The sequence below is a fragment of the Myotis nattereri genome (assembly GCF_964212035.1).
Source record: "Myotis nattereri genome assembly, chromosome: 6".
Taxonomy (NCBI): Eukaryota; Metazoa; Chordata; class Mammalia; order Chiroptera; family Vespertilionidae; genus Myotis; species Myotis nattereri.
Window position 1 is genome coordinate 79,107,231 of NC_138081.1, and position 17,784 is coordinate 79,125,014.

Here is a 17,784-nt window from a genome sequence, read left to right on the forward strand (position 1 = left end):
TGCATTACCTTTTAAAATTACATCAGCCAGTCAGTCATTTAGCAACTTTTCCTAAACACCTACTAATGTTACTATTCAATTTTCTAGAGAATTATTTACTTTAATAAATTATTGCCTTGAATAACATAAACACTGTTTTCTCTAATATTCTGAACAATATAAACTTACCAGGTATGAATGCATGAGCCTCAGAAATTTTAGTTATAATTACTAAGTACAAAATGCTTACCTATGAATTGATATAAATATGCTATAATATAAATCACCATATTCCTAAGACCTCAGTAATTATGCAACTTTAGCTAAATATAGAATATTTTAAAGTTCAAGCTAGCTCTCAAACTTTACATAAATAATTCATTCAATGGTGGATTTGTTTGTACTTGATGCTGTGAAAGGTTATTCACAAATACTCAACTTCCAAGAAATATCTTAAATTACTTAGAAACTTTTTCTAAAAGGAAGCAATTTCCCAGTTAGTTCCCCTATGATCTTTGACATCTTTACATCAAAGGGATTTCTATGCCATTGCCATTCCAAAATTTTAGAACTTTTAGAAAGCCTTTGCCCCAGATGCCATAAAAATGTTATCATTTTCTATGTATTCCATTATTTAAAAAAAAAAAATAAAAGACTCACAGTGGTGAAGTCTGCATCAGCTATGACATTTTATGGTACAATATTCAGAAACCATTGATAAAAAGGGACATATTAACTCATGAAACTGATAAGCTTCATGTAGCACCAAGAAGCCAGGCTTTCTCTCTGTCTCCATTTTGCATTTCACTGGAACTCCAAACATTGGTCTTCCAGCCACTATAGGAGCTCCATTGTTGGTCCCAAAATGTCCATAGCATCCCAAACCGCACATCCTCACACAAGCTCCCACCTCCCTCCACTGCTTACTCAAGGAGCCTATCCTGATCACCTGGGGTTCCAAAGCCATATATATATATTCCAATATGTGCGTTCAATTAAACAGTAAAATAAACTTTGAGGTCAAGACCAATGTTTTTTTTTTAATGAAATGTAACAGAGCTTAAAATACCAAAGGTAGCATATATAGTAACAATAAGCATTGTTTCTATATATGTTTCATTGTCTATGTGTATGTGTGCCTGTACATGTACTAGACCAAATGTAAAACAAGTTCTTACCAAGTTAAAGTTCATTTGGTGTAAGCATACCTTATTGCTCCTCTAAGTGCTAAGTGAGAAAACGAGCATGTTATAAAGGTATGGAATGGCATGATAAAATTGTGAGTTACTGAAACCAACTAGAGCGAAATAGGAGGCAAGAATGGTGGGTAGTGAGAGATCAGACTGAAGAAGACAGGAGCCAGACAAGGAGCCTTATCTCAGGGCAATGGAAACCCTGTGAAGGCTTTAAGTAGGCGAGTAAGCACTTTGCATCGACAGATTCTTCAGGCAGCAGAGAAGGGAATAAATAGAAGAGGGCAAATCATGTGGTCAGATTACCAATTAATCACATGAACCTTTGAATTTCTCTATCCGGCTTCCCTAGGACTTTTGTTGTACCTCACTTTCTCCAATGGAGCAGAGGAAATAACCATATTTTTGGCTATCCTATATAATAAAAGCCTAATATGCAAATTTTCCCTCAGGCAGTCTTTACACTGGGAGTTTGACCAGGAGGCCAGGAGTTCGACCGCTCGCTATGAAGTGCGCTGACCACCAGGGGGTGGCATGGAACATGGCAGGCGTCGGTGACACGGCGCTGGCAGCAGGTGGCAGTGGAGGCACTGCTGCACTTCAATCACCAGCCAGGCCTAGGGACGGCACCTGTGCACAAATTTCATCCACCAGGCCTCTAGTTAGTATTATAAAATTTTTGCAGCTATTAAGTATAATTGTATTATTCAAAGAGATATTTCATTTTCCACTTGTCCAGTTGTCTATATTTTGGAGTTTTCTTGTCTAGCTATTGAATTTCATAAGGTTAAATGTCCCCATATGTACACATGGGTTCAGTACCATCCATGGTGTGAAGCTGTATCACATTCCTATATTCAAGCCATTCTCATCCTTGTTTTATATATATTAGCACTTACTCACCTTTTCTCTCTCCTTCATGATTTTAACGGCAAAATTAGAAACTTAATTTTCTTCCCTCTCCTACAGCGTCAATATTGGACACGTATGAGCGCGCACGCACACACACACACACACACACACACACACACTTCTCCATGTCACAGAGACATTTTCCAGGCACTGTTTTTGCAACAATCACAAAGTTATTAAATCTAAGGTTGAACAGTGGTCCAATTTATTATTTCATCATCAAGATTTGTATTTAATATAATCTGCTTAGATGTTTTAGATAAGGGATTCTTAATAATAATTGTTATCAAATTCCTTATTCTTTGCATCTTTCAAGAACTTACACTACCTCCTGTGGCAATGTGATAGCAAAAAAAAAAAAAAAAAAAAAAACCACAAAAAACAACAACAAAATGGGATCCTTAGAAACAGAATCACAATTCATAACTCATTCACAAGTGACATAACAATAGTATATGTCTTTCTAGAAAAAGGTTGTCAGCAGAAACTGTCACAACATTCTTCTCTTTCCATGTAATCTGCATAATGCATGACCCAGAAACCTCCTGGGCTAAAGGCTAATATTTGGCAATGTGCTAAGGCAGAAATTTAGTATCTGAATGTATTTAGAGATGAACTGAAAGGAAAGTTTTATTGTACTTTGAACTAATGCTTATTATTCAATTATTCTGTGACATGCATTGTGCTCAATTTAGGATATTTAATCCTCACAAATTGTCACAACAATCTTCTTTGGTGAGTGCCATTAGTTAAGAGGAGTGAACTGAGGCTTAAAAAGATTAAGTAGTTTCCTCAATGTTAGGCAATTTAAAAAATGGCAAAATAATGAAATAAGGGAAAAGAAGAGATGTCTCTTGAAATAGAGAAATACAATGACCATCAAATTATATATTGAAATAAATTTTATACTGTCTATTAATAAATAGGACATTTAAAATCAAGGTAACAAAAGTTGGCCTAGCTCAATCCAAAATGGTGGCTAATTTTATGAAATGCTTTAAACTATAGAATGCTTTAAACCTATTTTAAAGTAATAACATTTCATAGTAGGATATCAAACTAGAATTGTTGAAAATCTCATTTAATTAAATATGAATCCAGTTTAGTTTGTCAGACTTTATTTTTGAGCTCTTAAAAATAAATGTAAACACCCAAAAGGTATTTTTTTTATGATCTATTAGTATCTTTTTCCCCCTTTGCTTTTCTAGCCTAGCTTGAATACTGAGCTGTCTGAAATAGTAAAACGGCAGTGTTTTTCTACTACCACCCCTGCCAGGAAAAATAAGGAACCCCAAGCAAAGGGACCCTCAGCAGTGCTTCTCGGAAGGATGTCAATGCATTTGGTCACCTGCCCTCTGTACAAAGTCTAAGACTTCCCCTAGCCCTTGGCACTTATCGGAGACCAACTGGCTTCCTGAATTGCTATTTCTGCTCAATATAAGGTCATTTTCCCTTCTTGGAAAGTTGGATGTGATGTGTGAGAAACATAGGCAGTTTGGAGTCCCTGAGCCCTCTGGAGATTAAGACCAGGCTTCAGTGAGTAAGAAGAGAACATCAGAGAGGCATAAGTGGTACCACCACACTGTGGGGCCTCCCTCGGTCAGCTCCTGCAGAAGCTGGCCAAGAAAAATCGGCTTGACTGGTGAGAGAGGAGCCTGCCCGTAAAGTAGTCACAGCCAACAGGAGATCCATTTGGCTGTGGCAGTGCCCAGCTCCACTGCAAAATAAAATTGGTTCAAAGTCTATCTGCAGCTGGACGGGAAGTTTGCTTACTTCCCTACAGAGCTGAAAGCAAGCAGCCAGAGTCTCAGGAAACAACCATATATGGAAACAGCAGGGCAAAATACATGAGCAAGAAGAATCAACAGAGAGCAGACAGAAAGGATGAAACACCACAAAAGATTCATTTGAACAAAATCTGCTTTCACCATCTGTATGTGTGAAATGGCTTAATGGGGAAATCCTTCCAGACATTAGCAAGTTTATGATTAGACGAAACTTTATCCTGCAGTTGTTAACTTTCACACACATGCATGGATCTGTAAGAAAGCTCCCTCATTATACACCTGCCATTCCTAGACAACACTCTTAATCTCTGCCATGTGTAGGTCTGACATAGATCTCATTCCATCAACAATATGAAACCAGTCATGATTCTAATCAAATCATCCCAAGGCAAAATGAGAGAGGGGAAAGGTGTAAGCCTAACATACAAACTATATTCTGTCTGAGGAAGATGCATTTGCACTGACGATGAAGTTAATAAAATAGGCACTATGTCAATAAGATGTGGGGACATGGCTATTAAGGGATACTAGTGAAAAAAGACCTATGTGTAGAGTAGACATTGCTTCAATGCTGAGGGCCTGTCTGAGACTGTCCTGATTTTTATTCACAAGAATAGCTTATCAGTGAATGATGCAAGTACTCAAGAAGACTTTTATGATGTCTGTGGTTGGTCCCAGTCTCAGCCTAAACAAGATCGCCCTGAGTTAGAGGCTGAGCGTTTTCAGTGTGGGCTGAAGCTGATGTCACAGTAGTACACACCCTGATATTAAGCCTCCCAAAGCACACCCATCATCTTGATTCACTTTTCCTTTTTTAGCTACACCAGTTCATTAGCGGATAAGAAGCAACACATCTGTCGACAAAGCAAAATCACAAAAATCTTAATAAAAAAAATCTTTGTCTGAGTCCAAGGTTCTCTCCTAATACTGATCAGTAAACATTATCTTTCTACTTCATGCGTGTCTCAGACAACAGTATAATACTGACTCTGCCAATCAGCCCATAGTGTTTGATGTGCCTTCCAGGGTGTGCTCTTTAAGACGATCTTAGATAATTATCTTAAGAACGGAGATCGCTGTACTGTGTATAAAATGTGAAAAAAAAAGAAGGACTGGAGTTTGGAAGAGAGGCAAGGGTGTTCCCTTTAGGACTGAATTCAAACGCACATCTCTACTCTACCTGTATTCAAGCTTGTGTTGTTACTTAGCCTTCTTGGACCTCAATATTCCCATCTGCAAATGGGGAGAATAATACCTCCCAGGGTTGCTAAGAAGCTGAAGTGAGGTTGTATTTTCGAAAGAGTTTTGAAATTTAAAATTTCTACATAAACAGAAAGGGATACAGCCTTACATCCATTTTGGGTACCCAGAGAGAGCTCTAAGAAGAGTTCTTGTTAAATTGATCATTCAAAATTGGCATTGTGCATTCTAATGTTAAATTAAACGATGCCTTATGATTTATATCTGGTAGAAGAGATACACAATTGTTTATTGGCTTGCAGTACATTAAACAGTTTTGTGTCAAACTATCAATCTTATTCTAATATTCCTTTTTGTTTTTCAAGTTGCCTATAAATAATTCCCCAAAATGTCTTATTGAAACCATTTTATATTCTGCTGGCGTCTTCATTAATTAATGAGCTGAATAAATTTTGCACGTGTTCATTAAAAAAATTAAACAATGCATTATTAGTTCATGTTTACTTTAAATCTGATGATGTCAAGAGTTTAAAGTGTGCTTTTCTTCTTCATAAATGGTGTAAGCTCCAATTTAGAAGGAAATACATCTTCTCAAACAGCCTTATCCATGTTCTGATTTTAATAAGTTATTCCCGCAGGCACCGTCATTTAAAAATTCATAGGTAGGAAAATATTTTAGAAACTCTTTGGACAATTTGAACAAGTTAGTTTGAAGCATTCTAGAATGTACCGGCTGCCAGTTTCCACTTAAGTTGAAAATTTGTCACTATCATGATACCACAGTTTACATTACAAAATGAAATAAAATAAAAGTGCTAAAAAAAATAGGTAGAGTGTAAAATGTCTGTGGCATTATGTTAAACAAAAGGACACCATCTTTGTTTCTGAGAAATAAATAATCTAAAGAAAACATCATCGATACAGGCAATAACAAATTTTTAGTTGTTTCTTTAATATTTACACACCATTTCTTACCTATGGATTAGTGGCACATGCTTTCACTGAAGAAAAAAAGAACTATTTGTAACCCTCTATTCCCTCCAAAATGGAATGAAAACTATAAAACAGAAATGAAGGGATTAGATGTTATCATGTGACCAAAGCTGGGTATAGAATTTCTTTTTATGTATCCTGAAAACTATGATTAAAAGATAAATATATTGTCATATTTCACTTATACAGGTAACATGTAAGGGACATTAGAGGCATAAGACAAAAAATTTTCCTTTGTTAAATATCTCTACCAGTTGTGAGCATCTAATCTACATACTTGAAGAAATAGGATTTGATTTTCTCTCAACTCTCACAGAGTTTTAACATAAAATCCCTTCAAAGATGAATGGTGTTATAAAGACTGTGATGGGCTTTTACAGTCAAAGCTGAGTTGGATTCAGTCTTAAGGGCAAGGAAGAGCCACTGAATAACAGAAGAAACGGGTAAATTTAAAATCCTACTACATTATGTAAACATACTTTCATAAATATGATCTCCTTGGGCTGAATAGTAACCATATCCAGGTGGGTAATTTGGAGCTCAGAGAGGATGACTGCCTTCCCTGAGCTTAAATGACAGGTAAGTGGCAGGTATGGTGCTCACACCTCTAGCCAACCAGACCGCTGGTCCCTAGCTAATGGTTTTTTAAACTGTTCCAGGGAGCCCTGAAGTCGTGAGAAGGGACTCAGCCTTCTGGGCAGGAGGTGGGAACACATTTCCAAGGATGAACCAGTGGCATCCGGCTTGCTTTGTCTCCACCTCCACACTCTCCAGCAGAATCTCTAGGGACACATTCAGGTACATATTAAACTAGTCCTTTCAGAATATGTATCCCTTACCTTACTCTCATTCTTTAAAATAAGTTATCTGTTTCAATTCTCTCTTCCTCTTAAGCCTATTGATTTGTTTCACCAAATTACACATTTGAAAGAATGGTTATCTCCACTCCTTTTCATTCCTACTCGCTAACACTTAAGTATCACCAAAAAGGCTCTTCACATTTAGGCTGATAAAACCAAGGTTGTAAAGACTCCTGCTTGCTAAATTGTAATAAATTTGAGTTGCTGATATATCAGGAAAAGTAGCAGAGACACATCTCCATCAGTAGTAGCATCCATGTTCTACGGCACCATCTGAGGGTCATGCAGACTAGAGGCAATATAGGATTCTTTTTTTTTTCTTTACAACAGGATTCTAACTAAACTAATAGAATTAAACTAGACCGCCTTCTTAAACCATATATAATAATAAACTCTAAATGGATTAAAGGTATAAATGTAAGACTGAAAACCATAAAACTCCTAGAAGAAAACATAGGCAGGAAAATCACCGACTTTTCTCTTAGCAGCAGTTTTCCTGATATATCTCCTCAGGCAGGGAAAACAAAAGAAAAAATAAACAAATGTGACTGCATCACACTAAAAAAAAAATTGCACGGCAAAAATGCCACCAACAAAATGAAATAACCTACTAAATGGGAGAAGATATTCACCAATTATACATCCTATAAGGAGTTAATATCCAAAATTTATAAAGAACTCAACACCAAAAAAAAAAAACCACACAAAAAAAACCCAAACCTGAATAAGCACTTCTTCAAAGAGAACATATAAATGTCCGATAGACATATAAAAGAAGCTCAATGTCAAATTAAATCCATAATGAGATACCACCTCACACCTGTCAGAATGGCTATTATCAATAAATCATCAAATGACAAGTGTTGGCAAGAGCGTGGAGGAAAGGGAACCCTTGTGCACTGTTTGTGAGGATGCAGACTGGTACAGCCACTGTGGAAAACAGCATGGAGGCTCATCAAAAAAATTAAAAATGGGACTGCCTTATGACCCAGCAATTCCACTTCTAGGTATATATCTGAAGAAACTCAAAACACGAATTCAAAAGAATATATGCACCCGTATGTTCATTGCAGCATTACTTACAATAACCAAGCTATGGAAGCAACCCAAGTGCCCATCAATAAAGTAGATAAAAAAGCTGTAGTATATATGTACAATGGAATATTACTCGGCCATAAAAAAGAATAAAACCCTATCATTAGTGGCAGCATGTAGAGACCTAGAGGGCATTATGCTGAGTGAAATTAAGTCAGCAAAAAAATACAAATACCATATGTTTCACTTATATGTGGAATCTAAAGAGCAAAATAAATGAGCAAACAAAACTGAATAAACTCATAGATACTAAGAACAGACTGATGGTTCCCAGAGGGGAGGGGTATTAAGGAGCTGGGTAAAAATGGTGAAGGAATTGAGAGGTAGAGATTTGTAGTTACAAAATAACCTCAGGCGTGTAAAGTACAGTATAGGGAATATGGTTAATAATATTGTAATAACTATGTATGGTACCAGGTGGGTACTGGAAGTATAGGGGGGTGGAGGGGCACTTTGTAAAGCACATAATTGTCTAACCACTATGCTGTACACCTAAAACTAATACAAAATAATATTGAATGTAAACTGTAATTAAAAAATAAAATTTTAAAAAAATAAGTGAGACAAGCAGTAAACTGAAGGAAATATATATTTTTTTAAAAAACAATCTTATCCTTTCTCACTCCTCTAGCCTCTACTCCATCTCCAAGTAAATGAACAGGCAAACATAAAACCCAGACCACATGAAACAACTTCGACTACCTTCTGACAAATACCTTTGCATCAGAAAATATGCTAAGAAAGTCACAGAACTAATTATAAGGAGGAAAAGCAGGAAGGAAACACATGTAATTTAGATAGTAAACATCTGTGCTTCGTTCCCACCTCTGAACTCCCAGAGTGCACCCTCTCTTTAACCTTCATCTTAAGCAAATATAAGGCAATGTAAACCAAGCCAGGTCCCTGAAGTCTTCCAGATAATATTTATTAGAATTTTCAAAAAGCCTCTGGCACATTCATGTACATGATTGAATTTGAGGCATGCCAGACACATCAGAAGCCCACTCCCAAGCCTCTATCATGACAAATCGCTCACTGTCCAGCTGTCCTTATATGGCCAGACTTCCTATAAATCTGACAGTTCAGTGTATGCATTTCGTATGTGTCTTGGCTCTGAGTCACATTCCTCCGGTATGTTTCCTTGGGAGCTTTGATTTCCGCTTTGAGGGCTGGCACAGACTCCTACTCGCTCTTATAAGAAAATGTCCAGGATTCAAAGTTGAAAATGTGCAAAATTCCTTCTTTAAGTACACAAACACTCCAAGTCTGGCCACTTTCCTGTAGTCCTGCCAGGTTTTCTCCATGTCTGATACCTGATCAAGTAACCTTTTTTTTTTTAAAGGGGGGAACAACAACAAAAAACATAGGAGAAGGAATATAGTACATCCACAGCTGAACATCTTACAAGACTTAACTAAACGACCTGGACAAATGATGCCACATAGACACACACATACCTTATATAGCTCTGTAAACAGGGTTCAGTGGCCAGCTTAGTGAATTCCTCATTTCACCAGGTGGGGGAAAAATGCTCTCTAAAAAGCATTTGCTAGATAAACACTTGCTTACAAGACAAAATTAGTGCGTCTTAACCATTTTGTACACAAATTCAAAGACCTGTTTCTCCCAAAGCTGGGCCTGCTGTCAATCAAAAGGGTTGGGATAAGTCAGAGTTGGACAAAGTTATAAGAAGCCACTATATCCACTCTACCGCCCAGGCACACACAAACATTTGCTGAGTCATTTATAATAGTGCAAGAATTCAGATCCCCATGGCATGAGTTAGGGACTGAGTGTCAGCCCTTCCTTTTGAATTTCCTGGCACTTGATGATCCGTATCACAATATAAACATACTTTTGAGTCTGTGAATGTCTTGGGTGTCATCTCTCTCTCTCTTAATAACAATCTTTTACTTTAAACCCTTCAAAAGAGTTTTGATCATACACCTTATAATGCACAGGGTATTTTTCTATCCTGAGATTCTATGCTCTGTATATTTCAATATGCTTATTTTCTCTTAGCCAGTATTAAAACCACCCATTTGGAGCTGTGATGGACTTTTACGACTTTGAGGAACCATGTGAATTTTATAGTAAAAAATGTACAATGTCATGGTATCTTTACCGTCACAGCAGAATGGTAATATGTTTGTTATGTTTGTGGAGAAAGAGAAAATAAAAGAAGACTAAATAATAATAATAATCCAAGTCCCTGAGAATTAATCTAATTAACCATCATTAAACCCTATGAAATAAAAAATTCTCATTATTATCATTATTTTATAAATGGAAACTTGGGAATATGGCGGCTCCTCCTGGTGACTTCCCTAAGATTTGTGAATGGCAGTTCCAAGAATACAACCCAGGTCAAACAAATGTAACCCAGTCCAGCAATGTATCGCCTCCATGAATGAACGGCTTCACTCTGTTTCACACGAAGCTGTTGATGGTGGCTCTCAGACTCTCCAGAAGAGTCAAACATTCCCAGCCTTTCTCTCAGCTCCCTCACTCTGCAAGCTGAGAGAGCTCACCACTGAGCCCACATCCCACCTTAGGTGAGGTTAGAACTTCACATCCCTACCCTTCCCCATTTACCACACCTTTCCAACTATTAGTGGTAGATGTAATTGGGGGGTTAGGTCTTGAAAGATTTCGCTGTGGCTTCCCACATATTTTGGACTTTTTAAATCATCCACAAGGGAAGAAACAGTTGGGGGCCAAGTTGCCTTTAATACACATGTGGCTATTAACATAACTTGGAATGTTCCTTCTTTAAATAGGAACGTTCAGGCCTCTTCTCTTTGAGGAATGCTTGGAAAGAACATTAAATAACAATGATGAAAATTCCTCCTGAGCTTCAGAGGCCCCCTTTGCTGGCCATTCACACTGTTGACATGCAACTACACTGTACAACATGTGGATTGCTTAACAAGGTAATTGTGCACAGATGATGCGGTCTCTGCTGAAGTTGGAGTGGTGTTTTTGTGTATTTTTTTTTCTTGGCTATTTTTCAACAGAATGAATTGAAACTTTAAAAAAAATATGAAAAAATATGGCCAGCTTACACAGACTGTTTTCAACTTATAAATCTACAGTGTTGTTTCTGAAAGTTTGTCTCTGCATCAGAAACAGATATAGGTATCTTAAGCCAATAAGATGAAGCATCAACAAGTCATCAGTACCACCACTGTCAAATGATGTGGCATTACAATACAAAACACTGGGATGGCACTGGAATCACTCTCTCTTTACATAACATGGTGACCGGAGCTATTAACAAAAAAGCGACTAAACTGTAGATGCCAAATGAAAGCACAGTTCGTTAACTCGGTCCTTGGTGAAGCTAACCAGCAAAATTAAGACGTGAAGATAGGCTTAGGCTTTGTTGGCCATATTTGAAAACTGTACACAAGCAGAGTGAATAAAAACTGTTCTTTCCTTGACCTGATCTCATCCCAGTAGACTGCACGCTCCTTCGGTAATAAGAAGTTACAATCACTATTCATAGATGGGTGGAGAGGCACTAAAATATATTATTCACTGGCACTCTGAATTCATAGCCAGGTAAATGGAGGACACTGTTCTCGTTATATAAACAGATATTTCACTGCAAGACAAACCAAGGATAATCCACATTTGAATATTATAGGGTTGAGTGTAAGAAAAATCACTCATTTCTCAAAGACCCACAACGGTGTTTTCAACGCCCCCAGTAAGCCCCAAGCATCTTGCTGGCCCGCTCCTGTCTGAATCCCCTCTCTTCCCACTCCTGGGTTCTCGCCCCTACATCCAGAGCCTCTGCCTACCCAATACATAATCATTTGCTCTGACATAACAAGAAGACCATTCTTCTGGAAATATGGATGCCCGCTCATCTGCTTTCCCTCCCTCTACCCCAATAATAAAACTGCTACATGAGTTAAGAGAAAACAAAGCAAGAGTGCTGGAAATCTCCCCCAGAAAGCTGCACATGCCCTCAGACCTCTGGCTGTGTTCTCTTTCTTGTCTGGCAATGGGCAACCAAACCGTTATCCCAAGACCCGAAAGATCAAAGTCCTAGGTGTCCAGTCTGGCATTCAGGGTTTTGCAGGCAGGTTTCTTGGGGATTTCTGCTTAAAAGCAACGAACTCCTCTTCTGCTCTCTGAAGAGTTTCAGAGGCAGACGGCCTCTAAAATTAAAATCATTGCAGGATTAATAAAGAGGAAACCCTTTCGAATTTTTTAGGAATCCCTGCTGTTAGCTTCTTTAGCCACCTACATCCTAAGAAGGATTTGTCAGGCGGCAGAACAGGCACAGCTATTAGAAAGAGAAGTGAGTGGTATAAAAATAATAATAATTGCTGATGTGTTTTTAAATGATATAAATCAGGAGCGGTGTGAAGAAGCAAGGGGGAAAAATCCTATTTGGTGCTGGAAATACTGAGCCTTTTTTTTTTTTTTTTTTTTTTTTGGAGAGCTGGAGTGTGCCAGCTTTTTCAGACGGGAGGAATGCTGAGTGTCAAGGGGTCAGGATCAATCCGGTGTGAGTTGATGAGGCAGGAAGGTGGGGAGGAATGCTAGGAATGTCCCTGTTTGTGTGGGACTCCATTCAGCTCATTGGCGAGCCGGGGCCGCCTGGAGCGTATAAAAGCCGGGGCCGCCCGCCCCAGCCTCACACAACAACTCTTCCCCACCGAGAGGAGGCAGCCAGTGCAACTCCAACCACAGGCGACCGACCGCCTCCAGCCCGACGCCAGCCGCCCGGCCGACAGCTCCAGAAACGACAGCCCGGCGTCCAGGCCTCCACCTCCGGCCCGAGCCCTCCACCAGCGCCCCGCCGACCGCCCGCCGCGCCCTCCCCGCCCTGCACTCCGACCCTCCGTCCACCGCGCTCCGACCATGTCCGCCGCCGCCGCCGCCGGCCTGGGTCCCATCCCTTTCGCCTTCGTGCTCCTGATCGCCCTCTGCAGCCGGGTAAGCGCCGGGAGACCCCCACGGCCGGCGCCGGCGGGGAGGGACTCGGGGGAAGGGGAAGGGGAAGGGGAAAGGGAGGGCCGGCGGCGCGGGGGGCGTGCGCCCGGCTGACCGCCTCTCCCCCCGCAGCCCGCCTCCGGCCAGGACTGCAGCGGCCAGTGCCAGTGCGCCGCCCCGGCCCCGCGCTGCCCCGCCGGCGTCAGCCTGGTGCTGGACGGCTGCGGCTGCTGCCGCGTGTGCGCCAAGCAGCTGGGCGAGCTGTGCACTGAGCGCGACCCCTGCGACCCGCACAAGGGCCTCTTCTGTGACTTCGGCTCCCCGGCCAACCGCAAGATCGGCGTGTGCACCGGTAAGACCTGCAGCCCTGCCCTAGCCTCTGGCCCCTAGGTGCCACCACCGCCCACCGAGGTGCCGGGACACTTCTTGACCGGCCACCTCCTCCCTCACGCCCACCTTTCCGCCAGAAAATGAGCCTCTGGAGTCGAGTCCCTTCCTCTGGCTGTTTCCAGCCCCACCCCCACCGCCTCCTCCGTAGCCCTGCTCCCAACTGGCATGCCCAGCGCGCCTACAGGATTAGGAACCTATGCCTGACCCCAGTAACACCCCTTTTTTCCTTCCTCTCCTTCAGCCAAAGATGGTGCCCCCTGCGTCTTCGGAGGGACGGTGTACAGGAGTGGAGAGTCCTTCCAGAGCAGCTGCAAATACCAGTGCACTTGCCTGGACGGGGCCGTGGGCTGCGTGCCCCTGTGCAGCATGGACGTGCGTCTGCCCAGCCCTGACTGCCCCTTCCCGCGAAGGGTCAAGCTACCCGGGAAATGCTGTGAGGAGTGGGTGTGCGATGAGCCCAAGGACCACACCATGGTTGGCCCTGCCCTTGCCGGTGAGTTGAATCTTCTTCTAAGTTAGTGTTGCAATTCTCCCCCAGGGACTGAGTCCTAACTTTGCCAAGGAAAGGAGGCAAATGTCTTATCCTGGCATCTTACCTTGTGTTTGTGTGCTCTGCTCTCCCAGCTTACCGACTGGAAGACACGTTTGGCCCAGACCCAACCATGATTCGAGCCAACTGCCTGGTCCAGACCACAGAGTGGAGTGCCTGTTCCAAGACCTGTGGGATGGGCATCTCCACCCGGGTTACCAACGACAACGCCTTCTGCCGGCTGGAGAAGCAGAGCCGCCTCTGCATGGTCAGGCCTTGCGAAGTGGACCTGGAGGAGAACATTAAGGTACCTGTTCTGCTCCTATTAACTAATTTTTATGGAACGATAATAGATAGGACCAAAGTTAGGTCTCCTACCACCCTTGTTATTATAGGCCTATTATATTTCAAAAATATCTAACTATTGTGCTATTTTGCTGGAATGAGATGTTGTGTAATAGGAACCACCAGCTTTCCACTATAAAATCTTCCACAGTGGTAGTTAATTCAAGACATCCCAAGAGAGGCTATGCCTATTTTTGGAAAACTGGCAAATGAGACTCCCACTTCCTCTCCTCAAAATATAAACAGAAGTCAGACATCATAAGCCTAGAACACACAGAGGTTGGAGAAAGCCACTCCCCTTGTAGAGTCATTGATTTTTTTCTCTTCTCCCTTGTCTTCCTTAGAAGGGCAAAAAGTGCATCCGTACCCCCAAAATCTCCAAGCCTGTCAAGTTTGAGTTTTCTGGCTGCACCAGTGTGAAGTCATACCGGGCTAAGTTCTGCGGAGTATGCACGGATGGCCGATGCTGCACCCCTCACAGAACCACCACCCTTCCCGTGGAGTTCAAGTGTCCTGATGGTGAGGTCATGAAGAGGAGCATGATGTTCATCAAGACCTGTGCCTGCCATTACAACTGTCCCGGAGACAATGACATCTTTGAGTCAACCTACTACAGGAAGATGTATGGAGACATGGCATAAAGCCAGAGAGAGTGAGACATTAACTCATGTAGCTGTAACTTGAACTGATTCACATCTCATTTTTGTGTAAACATGATTTCAGTAGCACAAATTATTTAAATCGGTTTCGCTAACTGGGGAAAAGGAAAATTCCCTCCGAATTCAAAATATTGTGCCATGTGACATTCAAATAGTCTATCAACCCCAGACACTGGTTTGAAGAAAGACTTGACAGTGGGACTACATTAGCACATAGCACCAGAATGTATACTAAGGTGTGGCTTTAGGGGCTGTGCGAGGGCTTGAAATCTTAAAGTAGCAATGTGCCTGCTATTTGGAGTGTTACTGAGAAGGAAAACCTTAGCATGTTCACTGACCTGCCCGTAGCTCCAGCCTGTAGCTGACAGCTAGGATGTGTGTTCTGCCATCATGAGTCTGAGTCAAGTTCTTCTATAAGTCAGAACAGCAGATTCAGCTCTGACATTCTGATTCGAATGACAGTATTCAGGAATCAGAATCCTGTCTATTAGACTGGACAGCTTGTGGCAAGCTAATTTGCCTGTAACAAGCCAGATTTTTTTTATTGATATTGTAAATATTGTGTATATATATATATTTGTACAGTTATCTAAGTTAATTTAAAGTTGTTTGTGCCTTTTTGTTTATGTTGTTAATGCTTTGATATTTCAAATGTTAGCCTCAATTCTGAACACCATAAATAAGACGTCAAGCTTGTCTGATAATTCAAAGCATGAAATGGATATTCAAATGGGAATTCTGCTCAGTTAGAGTGACAGTCCATCAAAACAGATTGTTTGCTGAAGGTGAGCCAGTGATGCCCTTGGAAGTCTGATGTGTAGGTTGAAATGTGACAGCCTCACTTTTAATGAACAAGTGGCTTTTATTGAAATAAGAGTGGCTCTATATAGCGGATCAATTTTCCACCTGGAAGCATTTGTTTCTACTTTGACTATGACTGTTTTTTGGACAGTTTATTTGTTGAGAGTGTGACCAAAAGTTACATGTTTGCACCTTTCTAGTTGAAAATAAAGTATATATTTTTTCTATAAAGAGCTTGGCTATTCATTTATTCTCTAATCATTTCTGAGTTTTCTTGCGTATAAATGGGAAGCTTTTGTTTATCTTAAAACTATTCTATAATTTTCTAAATATCTTACATACTAATAAATTGGTTAAGCACTTCAATAGACTTTACATAAATGTATTTTACAGTGAATCAAGTGTCATAAACTTGAAGGAATATACACTATATTGAGAACACAGGCATTTTTTTATCTTCCCAGTACTTCATAAAAACAAATTCAATTCTCTTTAGATTACTTCAGTCTCCAGGAGCCCCTATTGTATTACTCTTGGTCCTATTTACATTTAATGCCTCTGGCTACTGTAGGCATTTAATTTCCAACCCTTCACATCACAGACTGTGCCTTGCACATAGAAAATGTTTAACTATGTTTTGAATTTTTATGCTCTTAGTATATCTATTTCTGAACTTTAATACTGTACTGTTAAATCTGAAAAGTATAAAATTAAATGTGCATTAAAATGGAGCAATGTAATAAATCTTATTTTATATAATTGCCATGATGTTCAAAAATAGATGATGGCACAAGTAGAAAGAAAGGATAAGCAAATCGTTGATTCATTAACTTTAATAGAAATTTGTCTTAAAAGCAACCCATTTCCCCAAGTTGGCTTTTTCAGATCTCAAGAGTAATGACTTACCTAGTGGTTTGTAAGTGACAAAATGAAATTGTTCAAGAAGCTTGGTTTAGAAATTATGTGTGGCCCATCCAGGCCTCTACTAAAAACAGTGAAGTGAAGTAAGTGGCAAACAGAAATAATCCAAGCACAATTAGGAGCCTTATTTTTTCCACATCAGAATAGCTGTAGATTCTGGGGGGGGGGGGGGGGGGGTAGATTAGAAAATAGTTGCAGACAAACTAACCCATCTCAGAGTAATTGGCAATGTTGTAGTGCCTGTGTCATTTTGAGAGACAAAAATACATCTGAAAATAAAGGCTAGTTCTACAAACAGTGCTCATGCCACAAACCAAAGGGAAAACTTCCCATGTTCAAAATGTGAAAAGTATTTCTGGTCAAAACATTGGACTTTTAGGATACACCCACAAACATATATAGCAATGTTGTCAGCAGCTAAATCCCACTTCCCCAAACAAATCCACATGAGCGAGTGTACGTGCGCAAACACACACACACACACACACACACACACACACACACACACACAAAGTACATTGTATTTAGTTCACTTTTTCTTTCTGTCAATTGACTCCTAGCTGTGAAAATGAAGGGCCATGGTAAATGAGCCAGACTTTTCAAAGGAATTTGAGAATTCTGGGAAGATATAAGTAGAAATAGGAGTACAGATTTTAGATTTTTCCAAATCTCCACATAAAAAATAGAGTAAGTAGATTGCAAAATCATAACCTCGTGAGCAATATTTATTTAAAAACTAGGTGGCAAGGTATCCCATAAACCCCCAAATATGAATGGGATAAAATCATCAACCCCCACACGACCTACACTATGTGAGTGTATGTGTAGGAAAAAGCAAAGGGATGTATATATGAGGGTATATGTTACTTCTGAGAACAGGAACGCTCCAAAACAGCTAACAGTGAAATAGAGGATATGATTTGAGAACAGCTACTGAAACTGGTAAGGGTTTTGCCCACTCTACAGATGAAGGCTCTTTCCCAAGAAAGGATTCCACACTCTTGGGAGCAGAATCAAAATTCAGCAGATCAGAGATATTGAAATAAGACATTGAAAAAGAAGGTCCAGATAAGAATGAGGAGAGAAACAGAGACTCAAAATGTCAGGAAGAAAACAGCCATATTTTTTTTTAATGCATAAAAACAAAAGAGGAAGCTCTGTGGAGTTAGA

The 17,784-nt window shown here is 40.3% G+C and overlaps 1 protein-coding gene across 1 annotated transcript; it reads left to right on the forward strand.

The window, feature by feature from the left end:
- Window positions 1–11,026: 11,026 nt before the first annotated feature.
- On the forward strand, window positions 11,027–15,918 carry CCN2 (cellular communication network factor 2). The gene is made up of 5 exons (XM_081094994.1): window positions 11,027–12,972; window positions 13,102–13,321; window positions 13,601–13,852; window positions 13,984–14,195; window positions 14,578–15,918. The coding sequence occupies exons 1-5, from the start codon at window positions 12,898–12,900 to the stop codon at window positions 14,872–14,874; spliced, it is 1,056 nt and encodes a 351-aa protein (XP_080951120.1). The 5' UTR covers window positions 11,027–12,897; the 3' UTR covers window positions 14,875–15,918.
- The last annotated feature ends 1,866 nt before the right edge of the window (window positions 15,919–17,784 follow it).